Source organism: Rattus norvegicus, chromosome X (genome assembly GCF_036323735.1).
Source record: "Rattus norvegicus strain BN/NHsdMcwi chromosome X, GRCr8, whole genome shotgun sequence".
Classification (NCBI taxonomy): Eukaryota; Metazoa; Chordata; class Mammalia; order Rodentia; family Muridae; genus Rattus; species Rattus norvegicus.
Window position 1 is genome coordinate 143,639,973 of NC_086039.1, and position 16,485 is coordinate 143,656,457.

A 16,485-nucleotide genomic window follows, 5' to 3' on the forward strand; every position below is an offset into this window, starting at 1 on the left:
AATTAAGAAATAGACGATTTTCTTACTTTTTAAGGCTTCTAGTGCTTTTAGGAAACTCATGTAGCAATTTCTTACGATATTCTATTAACAGTTCATGCAATCGATCTTCCTTCCTTTCGCTTTCTTCAATGGTTTTTGTAGTCAGTTCCAAGAGCTCAGTATTGGTTTGGAAAAGGCGGCAGGCATAACAAGTAGACTTGGCAGTTTCCATCTTGTCCCCAGTAAGCACCCAGACTTTTAAGCCAGCTGCATGGAGAGCTTCAATGGTCTCTGCAGCCTGATCTTGTAGCCTAAAAACGCAAAGAAATCTGTTAATCTCTACAATTCCTGAGAGAAGAAGGGTAGCAATGCCATTCTAGAATCCTTATCATAGCTCGGTTGTCTCTGGCAAAATGGAAAGAGCTAAAACATTCTAAGTAGATACGGGGGCTATTAGTAAATTCTTATGGTTGAAGAACTCTTAATAGTAGGAGAGCTGCTGAGTGTTGTAGCTTGTCTTTAATCCCAGGACATGGGAGGCAGCTGCAGGCAAAATCACTGTGAATTTGAAGCTAACATGGTCTCTATAGGGTGCTTCACACAAGCCAGGCCTACACAGTAAGGATCCTGTCTCATAAAAAGAGAAGTACATAAAGGAAACCAAAATTTTCTAGGAGAATTTAAGAATAACACTGAAAATAATGGATAGAAAAATGACACTTGCTCTGGATTCCTTTCGGATGCCAGAATATCAATGAAATTTGACAAAAGAAATTTTGTTAAGAGGAGGAAGGGAAAAGGGAACCACAGGAAGTAAGAAAAAATAATAAAAGCAGGGAATATGATTAAAATATATGCATGTACTGGCTAGCCCAGGCAGACCTCCATTCTCCTGCCACCTCTCTGAGCAACTTATCAGATCTGCTGACCCTGAACCATACAGGCAAGCTTCCCTTTCCCAACTTATCTCCCATGCTTGAAGTACTCGGGGAGCAAGTCCAGCTGCCCTGAGCAGCCTGCTATCCTGGGGGACATCTATTCTTCCCCCACCTCTCCAGTCACCTTCAGACCTGCTGATCCCGAACAATACAGTTAAACTGCCCTTCCCCCACCCATCTCCCTTATTGCTGAGTCCTCTGGAATAAGCCACACTACCCTGAGCAGCCTGCTAGCCCAAGAGGCCCTCCATTATCCACCCACTTTGATCTGATCTGCAGCTCCTGAACCAGGCAGACCTGCAGATCCCGGACATACAGACCTGAAGGTCTGGAACCATCCAACGCAAAGACACCCATCAGAGGCCTGCCATACCAGAACCATGGAGATTCACCCTGATCCCAATACCTCTTAAACTACCATTCCCTACTATAAGAACATCAAGGTACGAAAACAGTCCAGAACTCGAAGTCACTGAAGAAAGGAATTAAGGAAGATATCAAAAGATGGAAAGATTCCCAATGCTCATGGATTGGTAGGATTAACATAGTGAAAACAGTCATCTTACCAAAAGCAGTCTACCGATTCAATGCAATCTCTATCAAAATTCCAACTCAATTCTTTACATACCTGAACAGAGCAATTCTCAACTTCATCTGGAAAAATAAAAAGCTAGGATAGCTAAAACAATCCTGAACAATGAAAGAGGAATCTCCATTCATGATCTGTACTATAGAGCAACAGTGATAAAAACTTCATGGTATTGACACAGAAACAGACAAGTTGACCTATGTAATCAAATCAAAGACCCAGAAATAAATCCACAAACCTATGAACACTTGATTTTTGATAAAGAAGCCAAAACTATACAATGGAAAAAAGAAAGCATTTTCAACAAATGGTACTGGTCTAACTGGATGTCTACATGTAGAAGAATGCAAATAGATCTGTATCTATGACCCTGAACAAAACTTAAGTCCAAGTGGAGCAAAAACTTCAACATAAAACCAGATATGCTGGGTTGGAGAGATGGCTCAGTGGTTAAGAGCACTGACTGCTTGTTCAGAGATCCTGAGTTCAATTCCCCACCAACCACATGTTGGCTCACAACCATCTGTAGTGGGGATCTGATGCCCTCTTCTGGTGTGTCTGAAGACAGTGACAGTGTACTCACATACATGAAATAAATAAATCTTTACAAATGGAAAAGAGAAATTATTTAAAATAAAAAAAAACAGATATGCTAAACCTCATAGAAGAGAAAGTGGGAAATACCTTTGAATACATTGGTACAGAACACCAATGACTCAGGCTCTAACATTAACTACTGATAAATTAGACCTCATGAAATTACAAAGCATCTGTAAGGCAGAGAACACTGTAAATAGGACAAAACAGCAGCCTACAGACTGAGAAAGGATCTTCACTAACCCTACCTACATCTGACAGAGGGCTAATATCCAAAATTTATAAAGAACTCGAGAAGTTAGATACCAATAACCCAAATAAAAAATGGGGTACAGATCTAAACAGAATTCTCAACAGAAGAACCTCAAATGGCTGAGAAGCACATAAAGACCTTAAGATTCTATCTTATTATTCCCATTAGAATGGCTAAGATCAAAAACTCAAGTGATAGCACATGTGAGGATGTGGAGCCCCTTCATGGCTAGTGGGAGTGTAAATTTGTACAGCCACTATGTAAATCAATTTGGTGATTTCTCAGGAAATTTGGGACTAGCTCTACCTTAAGACCCAGCTACAGTACTCCTGGGCATATACCCAAATGATGCTCCAACATCCCACAGAGACACTTGATCAACTACGTTCAGAGCAGCTTTATTTGTAATAGCCGGAAACTGGAACCAACCTAGATGCTCAACTGGAGAGTGAATCGAGAAAATCTGGTACCTCTACAGTCCAAGAAATCAAAGGGAATGTCCCTAAGCTGTGACTCACAGCACTGGGGATATGGAACCTGAAGAGGCCACCTCCTGTAGCCAGGTAGGAACCCCACTGATTCAACAGAGACACCAACCTACCCACAAAACTTTCAACCCAGAACTTATCCCGTCTACAAGAAATGCAGGCATGTGGGAGGAAGCAGACACTGAGGGAACGACCAACCAACAACCAGCCCAACTTGAGACCCATCACACGGTCAAGCACTAATCCCTAATACTATTAATGATACTCTGTTATGCTTGCAGATAGGAGCCTAGTTCCATCCATCAGCTGACTCAGACAGATACAGACACCTACAGTCAAACAGTGGATGGAGCTTGGGAACTCTAATGGAAGAACTGCAGGACCTAAGGTGATAGGAACTCCACAGGAAGACCATCAGAGTCAACTAACCTGAACCCTTGGGGCTCTCAGAGTCTGAACCACCAACCAAGGAATATCATATATAGGGTGGACAATGATCCCCACTCTCATAAGTAGCAAATGTGCAGCTTGGTCTTCATGTGGGTACCAAACACAACTGGAGTGGGGGCTATCCCTAAAGCTGTTGCCTGCCCATGGAATATGTTCTTTTAGGTGGCTGCCTGCCTTGTCTGGCCTGAGTGGGAGAGGACATGCCTAGCCTCAGAGAGTTGATGTGCCAGAGTAGGGGCACACCCAAGGGGGCCCCCTACCAGGACAGAGGAAAAGAGGAGGAGGGATAGGGGAAGGAGTGTGTGTGTGTGTGTGTGTGTGTGTGTGTGTGTGTGTGTGTGACCATGAGGGGGTCAGTTAGCAGGATGTAAAGTGAATAGTACAATAAATAAATAAGAATAAATAAAATGTATACACACATACTGGAATGCAACAATAAAACTTCTTTTATTTTAGTTCTATGTTTTTTTTTAATTTATTTTATTTATATGAGTACATTTTAGCTGTCTTCAGACACACCAGTAGAGGGCATCCGATCCCATTAGAGATGGTTGTGAGCCACTATGTGGTTGCTGGGGTTTGAACTCAGGACCTCAGGAAGAGCAGTAAGTGCTCTTAACCACTGAGCCATCTCTCCAGCCCAACAATAACACTTCTTAACCGTTTATAATATGTTAATAAAATTTCCAGGAGGTGACTGAAGAGATGGTTAAGTATTAAAGCATGTTTTACTCTTTCAGGATCCTAGTTTGATTCCCAGCACACATACCAAGTGACTGCCAACAGCCTGTGGCTCTAGCTACAACAGATCAGAAGTCTTTGTACTGCGTGGGCGCTCCCACATGCATGGGACTGTCATTCCTCCCCATTCTACACTCACACAAAGAAAAATAAACATGGAAAGGTTTAAGTGGACATGAATGAATAGAAAAGAGGAGTTAATTGGGCAAGAGGATAAACAAAAACAAAGAATATATAGAAGATATCACATGGAAGTTTGCTATTTGGTGCTAAGTAATCAAATATAATTTAAGAAAACATAGAAGTTCATTGAGATATGCAGACATTGGGTCTTGGCAAGTACTTGTTTGAGTACTTCAATATAGCTGCATGGTGTTTTGTATTTGCAAGTTAAGTTTTTTAAAGTGATTTTTTAAAAGATTTATTTATCTTATTTATTATGAGTACACTGTAGCTGTCTTCAGACATGCCAGAAGAGGGCATCAGACCCCATTACAGATGGTTGTGAGCCACCATGTGGTTGCTGGGATTTGAACTCAGGACCTCTGGAAGAGCAGTCAGTGCTCTTAATCGCTGAGCCATCCCTCCAGCCCTAAAGTGATTCTTTATAAATGAGTTTGAATGGCTATGTAACGCTACTTCCACAAGGCCTAGATTATTAATTAAAAATCTAAGTGCCAAATACCTCCTTGAAAGTTTTTTGTATTGTATTGTATTGTATTGTATTGTATTGTATTGTATTGTATTATATGCTATGCTATGTGTATGCATGTTTTGCCTGTATCTATATCAGTGTAGCACATGCATGCAGGTTCCAAGGAGGCCAGAAAAGGACACTGTATTCCCTAGAACTGGAACCCAGATCTTCTGGAAGTAGAGCCACTACTCTTAAGTGCTGAGCCATCTTTCTAGCTCCCCTCTTCTGAATGTGAGGTCCCAGAAATTTCTCCCAAACTAAATAAGCTCGTTATGGCTCTTAGTTGTTCACCAGAACTAAATGGTAAGACCCTATTGTTGAAGATACCATATACACAACTGTTGAGGGATAGAGAAATCAAGACTATAACTGAGTTGCAAGCTTCCTCCCTGCTTGCTAGCTTTCAATGTGATTGAAGGTGTTATGTAGGCCGATGGGAGACAAAAGCTATCATGAACTCTTTGAGTTACAAAACCAACCTTCCGGGCAAGATGTGTCCACTGGTGCAATGTGTAACCACTGCTTTTTTAAAGTTGTATTTGAGGGGGCTGGAGAGATGGCTCAGTGATTAAAAGCACTGGCTAGTATTGCAGAGGACCTGGGTTTGATTCCCGGGAACCACGTGGCAGCTTTCAACTGCTGGTAACTTCAGTTCCTAGGGATCTGACAGTTCTTCTGGCTTCTGCACAGGCACACCTTCAGGCAAAACACCCATACACATGAAATAAATACATCTCTTTTAAAAATTGTATTTGAGGCCCATTCCATGAGAGGGAACTCATGCTTGGTACTGCAAGCTAGCCAAAAGTCTATAGCTGGTGAGATCCTAGGCCTTAAGAGGTAATCTGCTCGAGTTTTATTTTTAACTGAGTATCAAACTTTCTTCTAAATATATTTATGTTTATTTATACCCATAGATTAGTGCTGCTCTCAACCTTGGTTAGAGATGATTCACTTTGCAGTGGGTGACAGTTAATAAAGTCAAAATGATAACTGGTCAAAGTGATAAGAATAAGTGAGAGTTGACAGCTCAGACTTAAATGGGAAATTTACACAATCCCTAAAGTTTTAGGAAACATGATGAAAAGAGGGGATGGAAAAAATTTAAGGTCTGGAAGAAGTGGAGGAATGTTTGAAGTTTTCTCATAGGCACTGCACTCATGAATTCACAGCAGGTCTATCTCCCTACACAAAATGGGCTCCATCAACAATTCTATCATGGGTGGAGAAGGGGCTCATACTTATTCTCAGAGGAACTATTGGCAATTAATGGTTGCTGGGGTAGGATAGTAATTTTCTTTAGTAGCACAGTCATCACTAAATTGCCCATGCTTGGGTAAATGATTATACTCCTCATGCTCATGCAAACACCCTTAATTGAACCCAGTGGGCTACAAAAACAAAACAAAACAAAACAAAACAAAACAAACAAAAAACCCAAACAAAGCCAAAACCAAAATCAAAGGACAAGAAAATAGGAGGGGACCTTGTTGGGTAGAAGAGATTCAATGGGAACATGACTAGGATGAGAGAGGTTATTAGGGAATGAGGTGACCAAATTTCATTGTGTGTGTGTGTGTGTGTGTGTGTGTGTGTGTGTGTGTGTGTGTGTGTGTGTGTTTGCCCATGAGTGTGCAAGACCAATAGATAAATATTAACATAAAATAAAAACAAAAATTTAAATACTTTCAATTGGTTAAATATGTCTGTAACTTTCTGAGTAATCAAAGTTTAGTTCATTTATTTTATATATATGGGTGTTTTTCCCTGCATATGTAATTGTATTCCATGTGCATATCTGTTGCTCAAGAAGGGCAGAAAAAGGAATTGGTTACCTCAGGACTGGAGTTATAGATGATTGTGGATACCATGTGGATGATGGGAATTGAACCCAGGTTCTCAGGAAGCTCAATCAGTATACTAAACCATGAAGCCATCTCTCTAGTCCCTTTCTCACAATTTACAACTCTTTGAAAAGCTTGCTTTATTTAAAAATTAAAACACTATTTCAATCAAACAACTGACCATGTTCTATTATAATGTCTCAAAGAACTCAGCCTATATATTTAAGTTTTTTAAATCTTATTTTAAAGTATTCAAAAATATAATCTGGCTTGTAGAAGCAGGTTAGATTAAATTCTTGAGCTATCCACTGTGAATTTCCTTTCTGGTCATTTACCAATATCTTACCCATTCTTCTAGGCACCAGTTCAAATAATAATTCTATAATCCTGTCTTACATACTGTAAGGTTGTTTCATTAAAGTTCCATAAACAATTAGATGATTTGGTAAATATTCAAAAGACCATATTGATAATAGGTTCATTATTTCTAAGATACATGTATTTACTTTAAAACTATTTCTAGAGTTCAAAATCTGCTACATTTTCCATACTTGGTGAAATAAACCAATCTAAGTTTACTTAGATGACAATGACAAAAGAGATTTAAGAATATGTAATAAATTTCTAATCTGGCATATATCTAAATGACTGGTCATTAAAATAATAAGAGTAGACCTGAACAGAGACAATACCAATGGACATGCTAATATGGACCAGCAAAAGCTTAGGAATAGATAAAGAACCACAGGTAAATAATGAATGCTGCCTGAGGGAAGAGAAATAACACCCCCCAATCCCCCGTTTTGCTGAAGCGCACAATTCCTTAGCCAATACTAAAAGGTCAGCCCTGAAAACAAATGTACGAATAACTTCTACAGACTGAGCAGGCACTGATATAGTTAGGCATACACATATACACATGGCCACTTAGAGGAAAAAGAGATCATGAATGTGAAAGAGAGCAAAATGGGGTTGGACATGGGAGGTTTTAGAGGGAGGAAAGAGAAGGAACAATACAATTAAAGTCTCAAAAAAATTTAACAAGAACATCTAGTTACTTGTCTTCCACAGCGGTGGCTCCAATTAAATTCATGTTAGTCTCAATCACATCAAAAATCTTCTCCAGTTTTTCTTCTCTATCTTGTAGGGCCATTTTAGCCTCTATCAGTTGTACATTGATTCTTTCAAAATCATCTGGGGGAATTTCTTTGAAGGCTACACAAAGAGTCCGATACCCATCCTAGAAGCAAAACAGAAGTTCTTTGCAATGGCTAAAAGAATGTTATACCCTTTTAAAGATTTATTTTTAATTATATGTTGTATATTTATCAAAATGTCTCTGTACTGTTATGTTCACATGAGTGCTGCTGACTATGGAGACCAGAAGCATGAGAACTCCTAGACTAGAGTTACAGGTAGTTATGATATCCTACATGGGTACTGGGAACCAAACTTGGGTCTTCTGCGCTTAACTGCTGAGCCATCTTCCTAGCCCCAAACATATTCTTGAAATTTATTTGCTTTGCCCATCTGTATGAAAGAGAAATTCTGATGTTTAATTTTTTAAAATGAACAGCATGCAACTAAGAAGTTAACAGTTCCAAATAACTGATCGCTATCAAGTACTAGTACTAGTTCTGGTCACAACATTGGTCTAGGGTAGTCATTTATGCTAAAATAAAGAATATGGACTATGACCAAATCCCCAAGTATAAAACGACCTACAGTTAACTTCAACATCCCTTTGGGAACCGTAAACGTCACTATCCCCAGTGTCCTATCGCTATCCCCAGTGTCCTGTTGCTATCCCCGGTGTCCTGTCGCTATCCCCAGTGTCCTATCGCTATCCCCAGTGTCCTGTCGCTATCCCCAGTGTCCTGTCGCTATCCCCAGTGTCCTGTCGCTATCCCCAGTGTCCTGTCGCTATCCCCAGTGTCCTGTCGCTATCCCCAGTGTCCTGTCGCTATCCCCAGTGTCCTGTCGCTATCCCCAGTGTCCTGTCGCTATCCCCAGTGTCCTGTCGCTATCCCCAGTGTCCTGTCGCTATCCCCAGTGTCCTGTCGCTATCCCCAGTGTCCTGTCGCTATGCCCAGTGTCCTATCGCTATCCCCAGTGTCCTATCATTATCCCCAGTGTCCTATCGCTATCTCCAGTGTCCTATCGCTATCTCCAGTGTCCTATCGCTATCCCCAGGTACTATCGCTATCCCCAGTGTCCTATCGCTATCCCCAGTGTCCTATCGCTATCCCCAGTGTCCTATCACTATCCCCAGTGTCCTATCGCTATCTCCAGTGTCCTATCGCTATCTCCAGTGTCCTATCGCTATCCCCAGGTACTATCGCTATCCCCAGTGTCCTATCGCTATCCCCAGTGTCCTATCGCTATCCCCAGTGTCCTATCACTATCCCCAGTGTCCTATCGCTATCTCCAGTGTCCTATCGCTATGCCCAGTGTCCTATCGCTATCCCCAGTGTCCTATCATTACCCCCAGTGTCCTATCGCTATCTCCAGTGTCCTGTCGCTATCCCCAGGTACTATCGCTATCCCCAGTGTCCTATCGCTATCCCCAGGTACTTATTGCAACAGGGATGCCTGCTCACCATTGCATTACGCTCCACATGGACCTTGGTTAAATCAATTTCATGGCTATGCACCCTGGGAAAAATGGATGAATCTGCTCCTTTACAGAAAAGTAGTATATCTCCTAAAATAAAAACAAAACAAAACAAAGCAAAGTAATCAACTTAGAATTTGAAGACTGGTAATAGGATTTTTAAAAAAGCAATAACTGTTAAGATAGCCTTTCTCATGCAACTTCTATATATTTTGAATCTCTTCTGTAATATTCAACCAAATGGAATAAAATATCTAGAGCTTTAGTTTGTGAGAATAATCACCATATGTTCAGAATATTGTAGAAATAGTAACTAACTCAAATACTACTACATGCACTCCTGCTATAGTTCCTTCTAGTAAATCATGGAGTACTAGGCTGTGTTAAAGAACTCCAAGTGAGTATCCTTGAAAATGTAGCCAGTCATGACCTAAAGCCAAGAACTAAACTCAAGCCCCCAAAGCCAAGTTCGCTCTGAATAAACTAGAAGACTTGCTTGATGAGCTACACTGTGATTTTAAGTTTCTTTAAAAGTTATTTAAAATTCCTTTGTAGAATGGTGATATTATAAATGAAGTTTTGGAATATACACTGTTTAACATTAAATGAAACTTTATCCTTAAAATGGAAATAGCTGTGCTCTACAAATTTAAAAGTGTAGTTTTGGGACCAATGACTTTACATGTCTTTTTCCACACAATTTACCATTTGCAGAATATAGGTATAGATGCGTACTCATGAAAATATTTAAATGATAAGTATTTCATTTCCAATTAATGAAGTCTGTTAAAAGTCATAAACAAATTCCATGGTCATATACTGAAACCAGTCTCATGAATTTGAGTAAAGTGAACCATATTTCTCCATGGGTTTGGCTGCAGTCTCATATTCCTCTCATTAAATAATATGCAAAAGATTTAATACAAAAATAAATCAAGGACATTTTGAAAATTAACCTCTTATGGGGAGTCAAAAAACACAGTGCACATATATACATACATCTGAGAGCTTGCAAATAAAGCAGGAGTGCTCTCTGTGTGCCTTTTGCACTCTGGACAGGGGGCAAGCTGTCATCGTACTTTCCAAAGACACTGAGCAGCCTAGAGATGATGATAACCACGTCTCTGAAAAGGCCAGATTTATTTTCAGGGTCCTTAGCTCTGGAATGAATCAAGACTATCCTTGCCCAGACACCTAGCTTAATAATACATCCCTACTTCGCTTGCTTTGGAAGAGTATCAAGCAGTAGTAGAATAAGAGAGGTCAGAAAAGGATAGAAAACCACCAACTTTCTGAACTCTGGGCTGCTATAATTGGGATTTTCATACCATTCCATGATACAGAGGCCCTGTGTTAGTAAAATTTGCAAGACTACTTAATCCTATACTATATAAAATGTTTTTTCCTTAAAAAGCTTATAAACAACCCTTACAATTAGAAAAAGATGAATAAGTCAAATTTTAAAGATGCATACCTCCTTGGGTCCTTACAATTACACTCATACGTCGGCGGACAGAATCAAAATTTAAGGTGTGGAGAAGTTCATACCTTTGGAAAGATGAAAAAGTAAAATGACTCAACTACGCTGAAATAAGAAAAGACGCATGATTGAACTGTTTTAATGAACACGAAGCTTTCCTCTTTGGGAGTGGACAGCTAGTTTTGTGTACAACTGGTACTTTTCACTTTTCTTTGAAATGTCTCTGCACTCTGATAAGAGCAGTGAAAGCTATGTTTACTTTTTCACCGTGTAACTTAAAAAACAGTGACTACATAGGAATAGAAAACAAAGAACTAGCCCACTAAGCGAGATCTGGAGGAGGTGTCCAGTGGGATTCTACTTTGAGTGCCTCTTAGGGGGTGAGACACGGTGCCATGTGTTGAAGAATTGAGATGAATCTGCTGACGACTTTTCTAAGAACATAAGCACATTATAAGGAGACTAAGGGTAATGAAAATAACTACATTCCAAGTACATTAAATACTTCCTTCAATCAAAACACTCAAAAGAAAGAAAACAGAACACAGATTTTAAAAAAGCCAACTGAAGGAATGTTTCCTGGAAAAGGATGTGTGCTGGATACTGATAGAATAACACGTTAAAGGAAGGGAGCTATGATTTTAGAGCACAGAGAGAGAACATGTATAAAAGCACACATGGCAGTCCATGATTCATAAGAGAGTTTAAATGTCCAATAGTTGGGAAACTCAATGATAGGAGAGTAGCAAGAGATGAAGAACACTAGCAGGTGCTAAGAACTGGTAACTTTGGTCCTGTTTTAGAAACAAGGCACTCTATCTTTAAACAGTAAGAAGCCAAAGAAGGGTTTAAAATGTATAATGACATTATAAAATGGCTTAGATCTGTCTATTCATGTATGAACTATTAATTACACTGAATCAAACAGAAGAGTTAAAAAAGGAAGGGACTTGTGAGTGAATCTTTTCATCTACATTTTACAAACAGTTCACTGAGACTCACTCTGGACAACATGTAAACCAAACTGGAACTTCAAATTCATATTTTTGACATTTTATGAAAAAATACCTTTTCCTACTCCAGCTATATTTATACAAAACTCTGAAACAGGAGAATACAGTTCAATAGGTGATAAGTTTCTTTCCTTTCTAATTCCATTTACTATTTACACTTGGGTTAAAAATGACAAACATCCAAACACACAGCTACTTACTCTTCTATTTCTTTTCTTTGGTTCTCTACTCTGATATGTCCATTCCAATTTCCCAAAAATGTGAACCCAAACCTATCAAAAACAAATAAAAAAGCCTTTTATATCTTCAAGCAACAATTTTAGCTACTCAGTCATCTTGAATCTCATGGGTAAACTGGATTGTCACTTACCAAATGTTATCAGAATTGCTGTCTGCACTTAGAAAAAACATGAGTTGTAAAAAAGTACAAAGTATAATATGACAATTTGGACTGATGACCTGGGTGTATATATAAGACATAACTAAACCAATGCCTCACTATTTTCTGTTTGAATTTACATAATAGGAGAGGCAAACAGTAGAGTTGCTGAGGCAAATGAAAAAACATCAAACAAATGCCTATTCTTTCATGGTTTCACTTTCTCAGAAATTCAAGAAGTACTTACTTTTGAGCTCCTTTCACCAAAGCTATTTCATCTGGTGAGGAAGAGATATACGTGAACTGTGCTCCTTCTATAGGTCCATCCACTGCATCATTTGTTTTAATTTCTACAGTGTGACATAAGCACAGGGCACGGAGAAAGAGCTCCTCCCGGTTCTGTGGAACAGAAACTTAAAAATGACTATTATTCTATTTTGATCACTAGGTAACCAGTGAACAAAGAAAAAATATTAAGGTAACAGAATGCTATAATCTCTAGGTAATTTATAAATTCCTAATACTCAAACGACAATAAAGCAACTAATAATAATTATCAGTTCCTAGGCAATACTATGTATTAACTCATTTAGATTAAAATAGTATCACCTATACCTAAGGTAGTGACTTCTTTATGGCCTATGATGTAGTGATCAGAAAAATTCAAAGATTCCACCTCACACCAGTGAGAATGGCTAAGGTCAAAAACTCAGGTGACAACAAATGCTATCGAGGATGTGGAGAAAGAGGAACACTCCTCCATTGTTGGTGGGGTTGCAGACTGGTACAACCATTCTGGAAATCAGTCTGGAGGTTCCTCAGAAAATTGGACATTGAACTGCCTGAGGATCCAGCTATACCTCTCTTGGGCATATACCCAAAAGATGCCCCACCATGCCACAAGGGCACATGTTTCACTATGTTCATAGAGGCCTTATCTGTGATAGTCAGAAGCTGGAAACAACACAGATGTCCCATGACAGAAGAATGGATACAGAAAATGTGGTTCATTTACACAATGGAGTACTACTCGGCTATTAAGAACGAGGACATCCTAGTTTTGCAGGCAAATGGATGGAACGAGAAAATATCATCCTGAGTGAGGTAACTCAGACCCAACAGGACATGTACAGTATGTTCTCGCTAATAAGTGGATATTAGCAAAAAAAAAAAAAAAGTATAGAACCCAAGATACAGTCCACACAACTCAAAGAAGTCAACAAGCTCAAAGGCCCAAGTGATGACACCTCAGTACCCATTGGGAGGGAGAAGAAAGCAAACAAAAGTGGGGAGGGAGGAACAGGGGAGGGAAAAGAGATGGGGTAGGGGGAGAAGGGAACATGATCTGGTACTGGGTAGGGGAAAAGGATCAAAGCTCTGAGGGCCAGCAGAAAGAATGGCAACAGATAACCTCCAGGGGAAGAAGGTTGGGAGGACGCTCCAGAATATACCAAAGACCTGGGAAGTGAGAAACTCTCAGGACCCAAAGAGGGGGACCCAAGATGAAATGCCCTACAGTGGGAGAGGAAAGTTGTATATAGTCCACCTCCATCAGAAAGACAGGGCATCAAGTGAGGGATGGGATTGCCATCCCATAGTCAAAACTCTTACTCATAATTTTCCTGTCTAGAAGAAATATAGGGATGGAAATGGAGAAGAGCCTGAGGAAAAGAAGGTCCAGTAATAGGCCTAAAGTGGGATTCAGCTCAGGAGGAGGCTCCATTAGCTAATACCATTACTGAGGCTATGGGGCATTCACAAAAAGGGACCTCTCATGACTGCCCTCCAAAAGACCCAACAAGCAGCTGGAAGAGTCAGATGCAGATAATTACACACTACCAATGGACAGAAGCTGCTGATCCCTCTGGTTGAATTAGGGAAAAGCTGGAGGAAGCTTAGGAGGGCAACCCTGTAGAAAGACCAGCAGTCTCAATTAACCTGGACCCCCAGATCTCTCAGACACTGGATCATCAACCAGGCAGCATATACCAGCTGATATGAGGCCCCCAACACATATACAACAGAGGACTCCGAGGTCTGGGTTCAGTGAGAGAAGATGCATCTAATCCTCAAGAGACTGGAGGTCCCAGGGAATTTAGAGGTCTGGTAGGGTGGGGAGTAGGGACAAGCTCGTAGAAACAGGGTGTGGGGAGGGTCAGGGAGGAGGTTTGGTATGTGGAACAGTTGGAGGGTGAACTGAGAGGGGAATAAAATCTGGAGTGTAAAAATAAATTAAAAATTAAAAAAAGAAATACGTACACCAGGAAGACACATTCCCATATGCTGCATTGGAATGGTCTTTTTGCTTGTTTTTTCAGTATATAATCTTTGTGTGTATGGTATGATAATGGGCGTTAGATGGGCCTTGTGCCTATCTGTGGATGGAGTATCTTGATTTTGTTCGTTGATGTAGGAAGGCTTATCTTAATTGCAAGGGGGACCATCCCGACGTGGGAGTGATCCTGGACTGTGAAAAAGGAAGAAAGTGAGCAGAGTATGGGTTTGTATTCATCCCTGTTTCCTGAGTGTACATATAGCGTCACTATCTGCTTTAAGCCCTTGATGCCTTGACTTTACCCAACATGATGGACTGTGCCTTGAACTGTGAGATAAAATAAATCCTTCCTACCTTAAAAAAGATGTAGTTAGGTATCTAAGCCACAATGTAGCAATTGTTCATTGTAGGAACCATAATTCTACTTCTAAGTTCTAGTTGTCTACAAATGCTAAAAGTGCTAATAAAAGAAAGGTGTAGTTGCAAAAACCAATGATTATTCAAAACTCGGTATCATGCACCCATTGGAAAATTCGGTAGCCCTATATAGGGATAAAACATGCCTACAAAGATTGATTTCTCAGGTAAAATAGTAACAGAGAAAATGTCACCTTATCTGCTTTATCAAAATAGGCTAAGGGCCCATCAATCTGAGATAATCCATCAACTTCCTGAGTTGTGCCTTTATACTTGTGCCCATCTATGCAGCATTCAATGAATTCCATGCTATTTTCAGTGAGTGTTCCAGTCTTATCTGTAAATACATAGTCCACCTAAAAACAAGGACAAAAACATAAAAATGTTCTTTAGTATGGTTAATTTTTAGCCAGCTATAAGGAGGCAGTCCTACTTCCATAGCCACAGAAATCATTTCTTCTAAGACTTGTCAAATGTCAATCAGAGATGCAGTATTATCAAATGAGTGAGAAAATTGTGAGCATTTTCAAAGACACTGAAATGTATTTAAATGTAGATGCCTAATAGGACAGAAAGCCATGTATTTTATTAAGAGAAGCAACTTTAATCATTTAATATTTTTATAAGGTAAAGTAGAAAGTCAATTTTCCAAGGAGGACAACAATACAGTGAGCACTGCCCATAAATGGCAAGTCCATAAGTCAACAGTGAGAAATGGATTAAAAATATAGCTGGCACACGATAAAAGAAAACTAGTGCGAATATTTTCCTCCTTGAAAAGCACAATTAAAAATGTATTTCATTTTATAAATTGATTGGGTGGAGGTGTACATGTGCATGCTGTAATCTCTAACACACAGAGGCTGGAGGACAACTCGCAGGAGAGTCCACTCCCCCCATCATTAGGATCCTGAGAACCATCTTAGCTCAGCAGGCTGACAAGTACCTTTACCCGGGCAATTTTCTTGTCAGGACAACTTTTAATAAAAATACTGCATTGGAATAAAAGTATTACAACTATAGAACATATGAGACAAAAGAAAGAAAAATGCTAACAGTTATCTATTAGCAGATACAACAGGTAAAAGGTGATAAGAAATTGCAAAAAAAAATTCCATGCCTATTTCTCAGATACTCCTCAAAAAAGTTTCCAAATTTTTAAAAAAGGTTAAAATATGTAGGTATGTTTTTACAAATAATGGAAAATAAGCTAATGAAATAAATTTTCCATGCAGTAAATCAGTTTGAGTACTTCCATTTTATCTCAGTTTTTATCTACTCTATTTATAACATCTGGCTTTTAGAAACCCTCAATTTTATCTTCCTTTTTGCTAATTTATGCTTAAATAGTTAAAATTATGGGCTGACAGGAACAAGCACAAGATTCAGGTTTTTATTATGTAGGAAAAGAAATAAACTCCAGCAGTAGTTGCTTTCTAATTATTCTTCCAAGCTTTTCATGGTAGCAACACTGATAGCAATAAAGCATTCTAATCTTCTTTTCCTCTATTAATCAGCCAAGTTTGAAATCTCTTTTTAAATTGATCCTAGTGGTATTACTTGTGCATCATTTAGCTTTTTTTAAATAAACTGAAAGTTTGGGGGGCTTTCTATTCCTGATCAAAAATATTCACTTTTATTTTTTCATGAACGGTGGTTGATTCGCAGCATCCTTTTCAATTAGAGTCAGCCCATTTGGAACTCTTCTGTGTGTGCATATATGTGCAGGCC

General features: G+C 39.4%; 1 protein-coding gene across 12 annotated transcripts in view; it reads right to left on the minus strand.

The window, feature by feature from the left end:
- The window catches only part of Atp11c (ATPase phospholipid transporting 11C), a 187,645-nt gene that overhangs the window by 39,210 nt on the left and 131,950 nt on the right, over positions 1–16,485 (minus strand). For all 12 annotated transcript variants that reach the window (XM_039100444.2, XM_039100447.2, XM_039100445.2 and 9 more), the window contains 7 exons: positions 14,949–15,110; positions 12,310–12,461; positions 11,884–11,955; positions 10,665–10,738; positions 9,177–9,280; positions 7,635–7,816; positions 27–290 (listed from right to left, as the gene is read on the minus strand). In XM_039100444.2, coding sequence (XP_038956372.1) covers positions 27–290; positions 7,635–7,816; positions 9,177–9,280; positions 10,665–10,738; positions 11,884–11,955; positions 12,310–12,461; positions 14,949–15,110 — 1,010 coding nt within the window. The remainder of the gene's footprint in view (positions 1–26; positions 291–7,634; positions 7,817–9,176; positions 9,281–10,664; positions 10,739–11,883; positions 11,956–12,309; positions 12,462–14,948; positions 15,111–16,485) is intronic.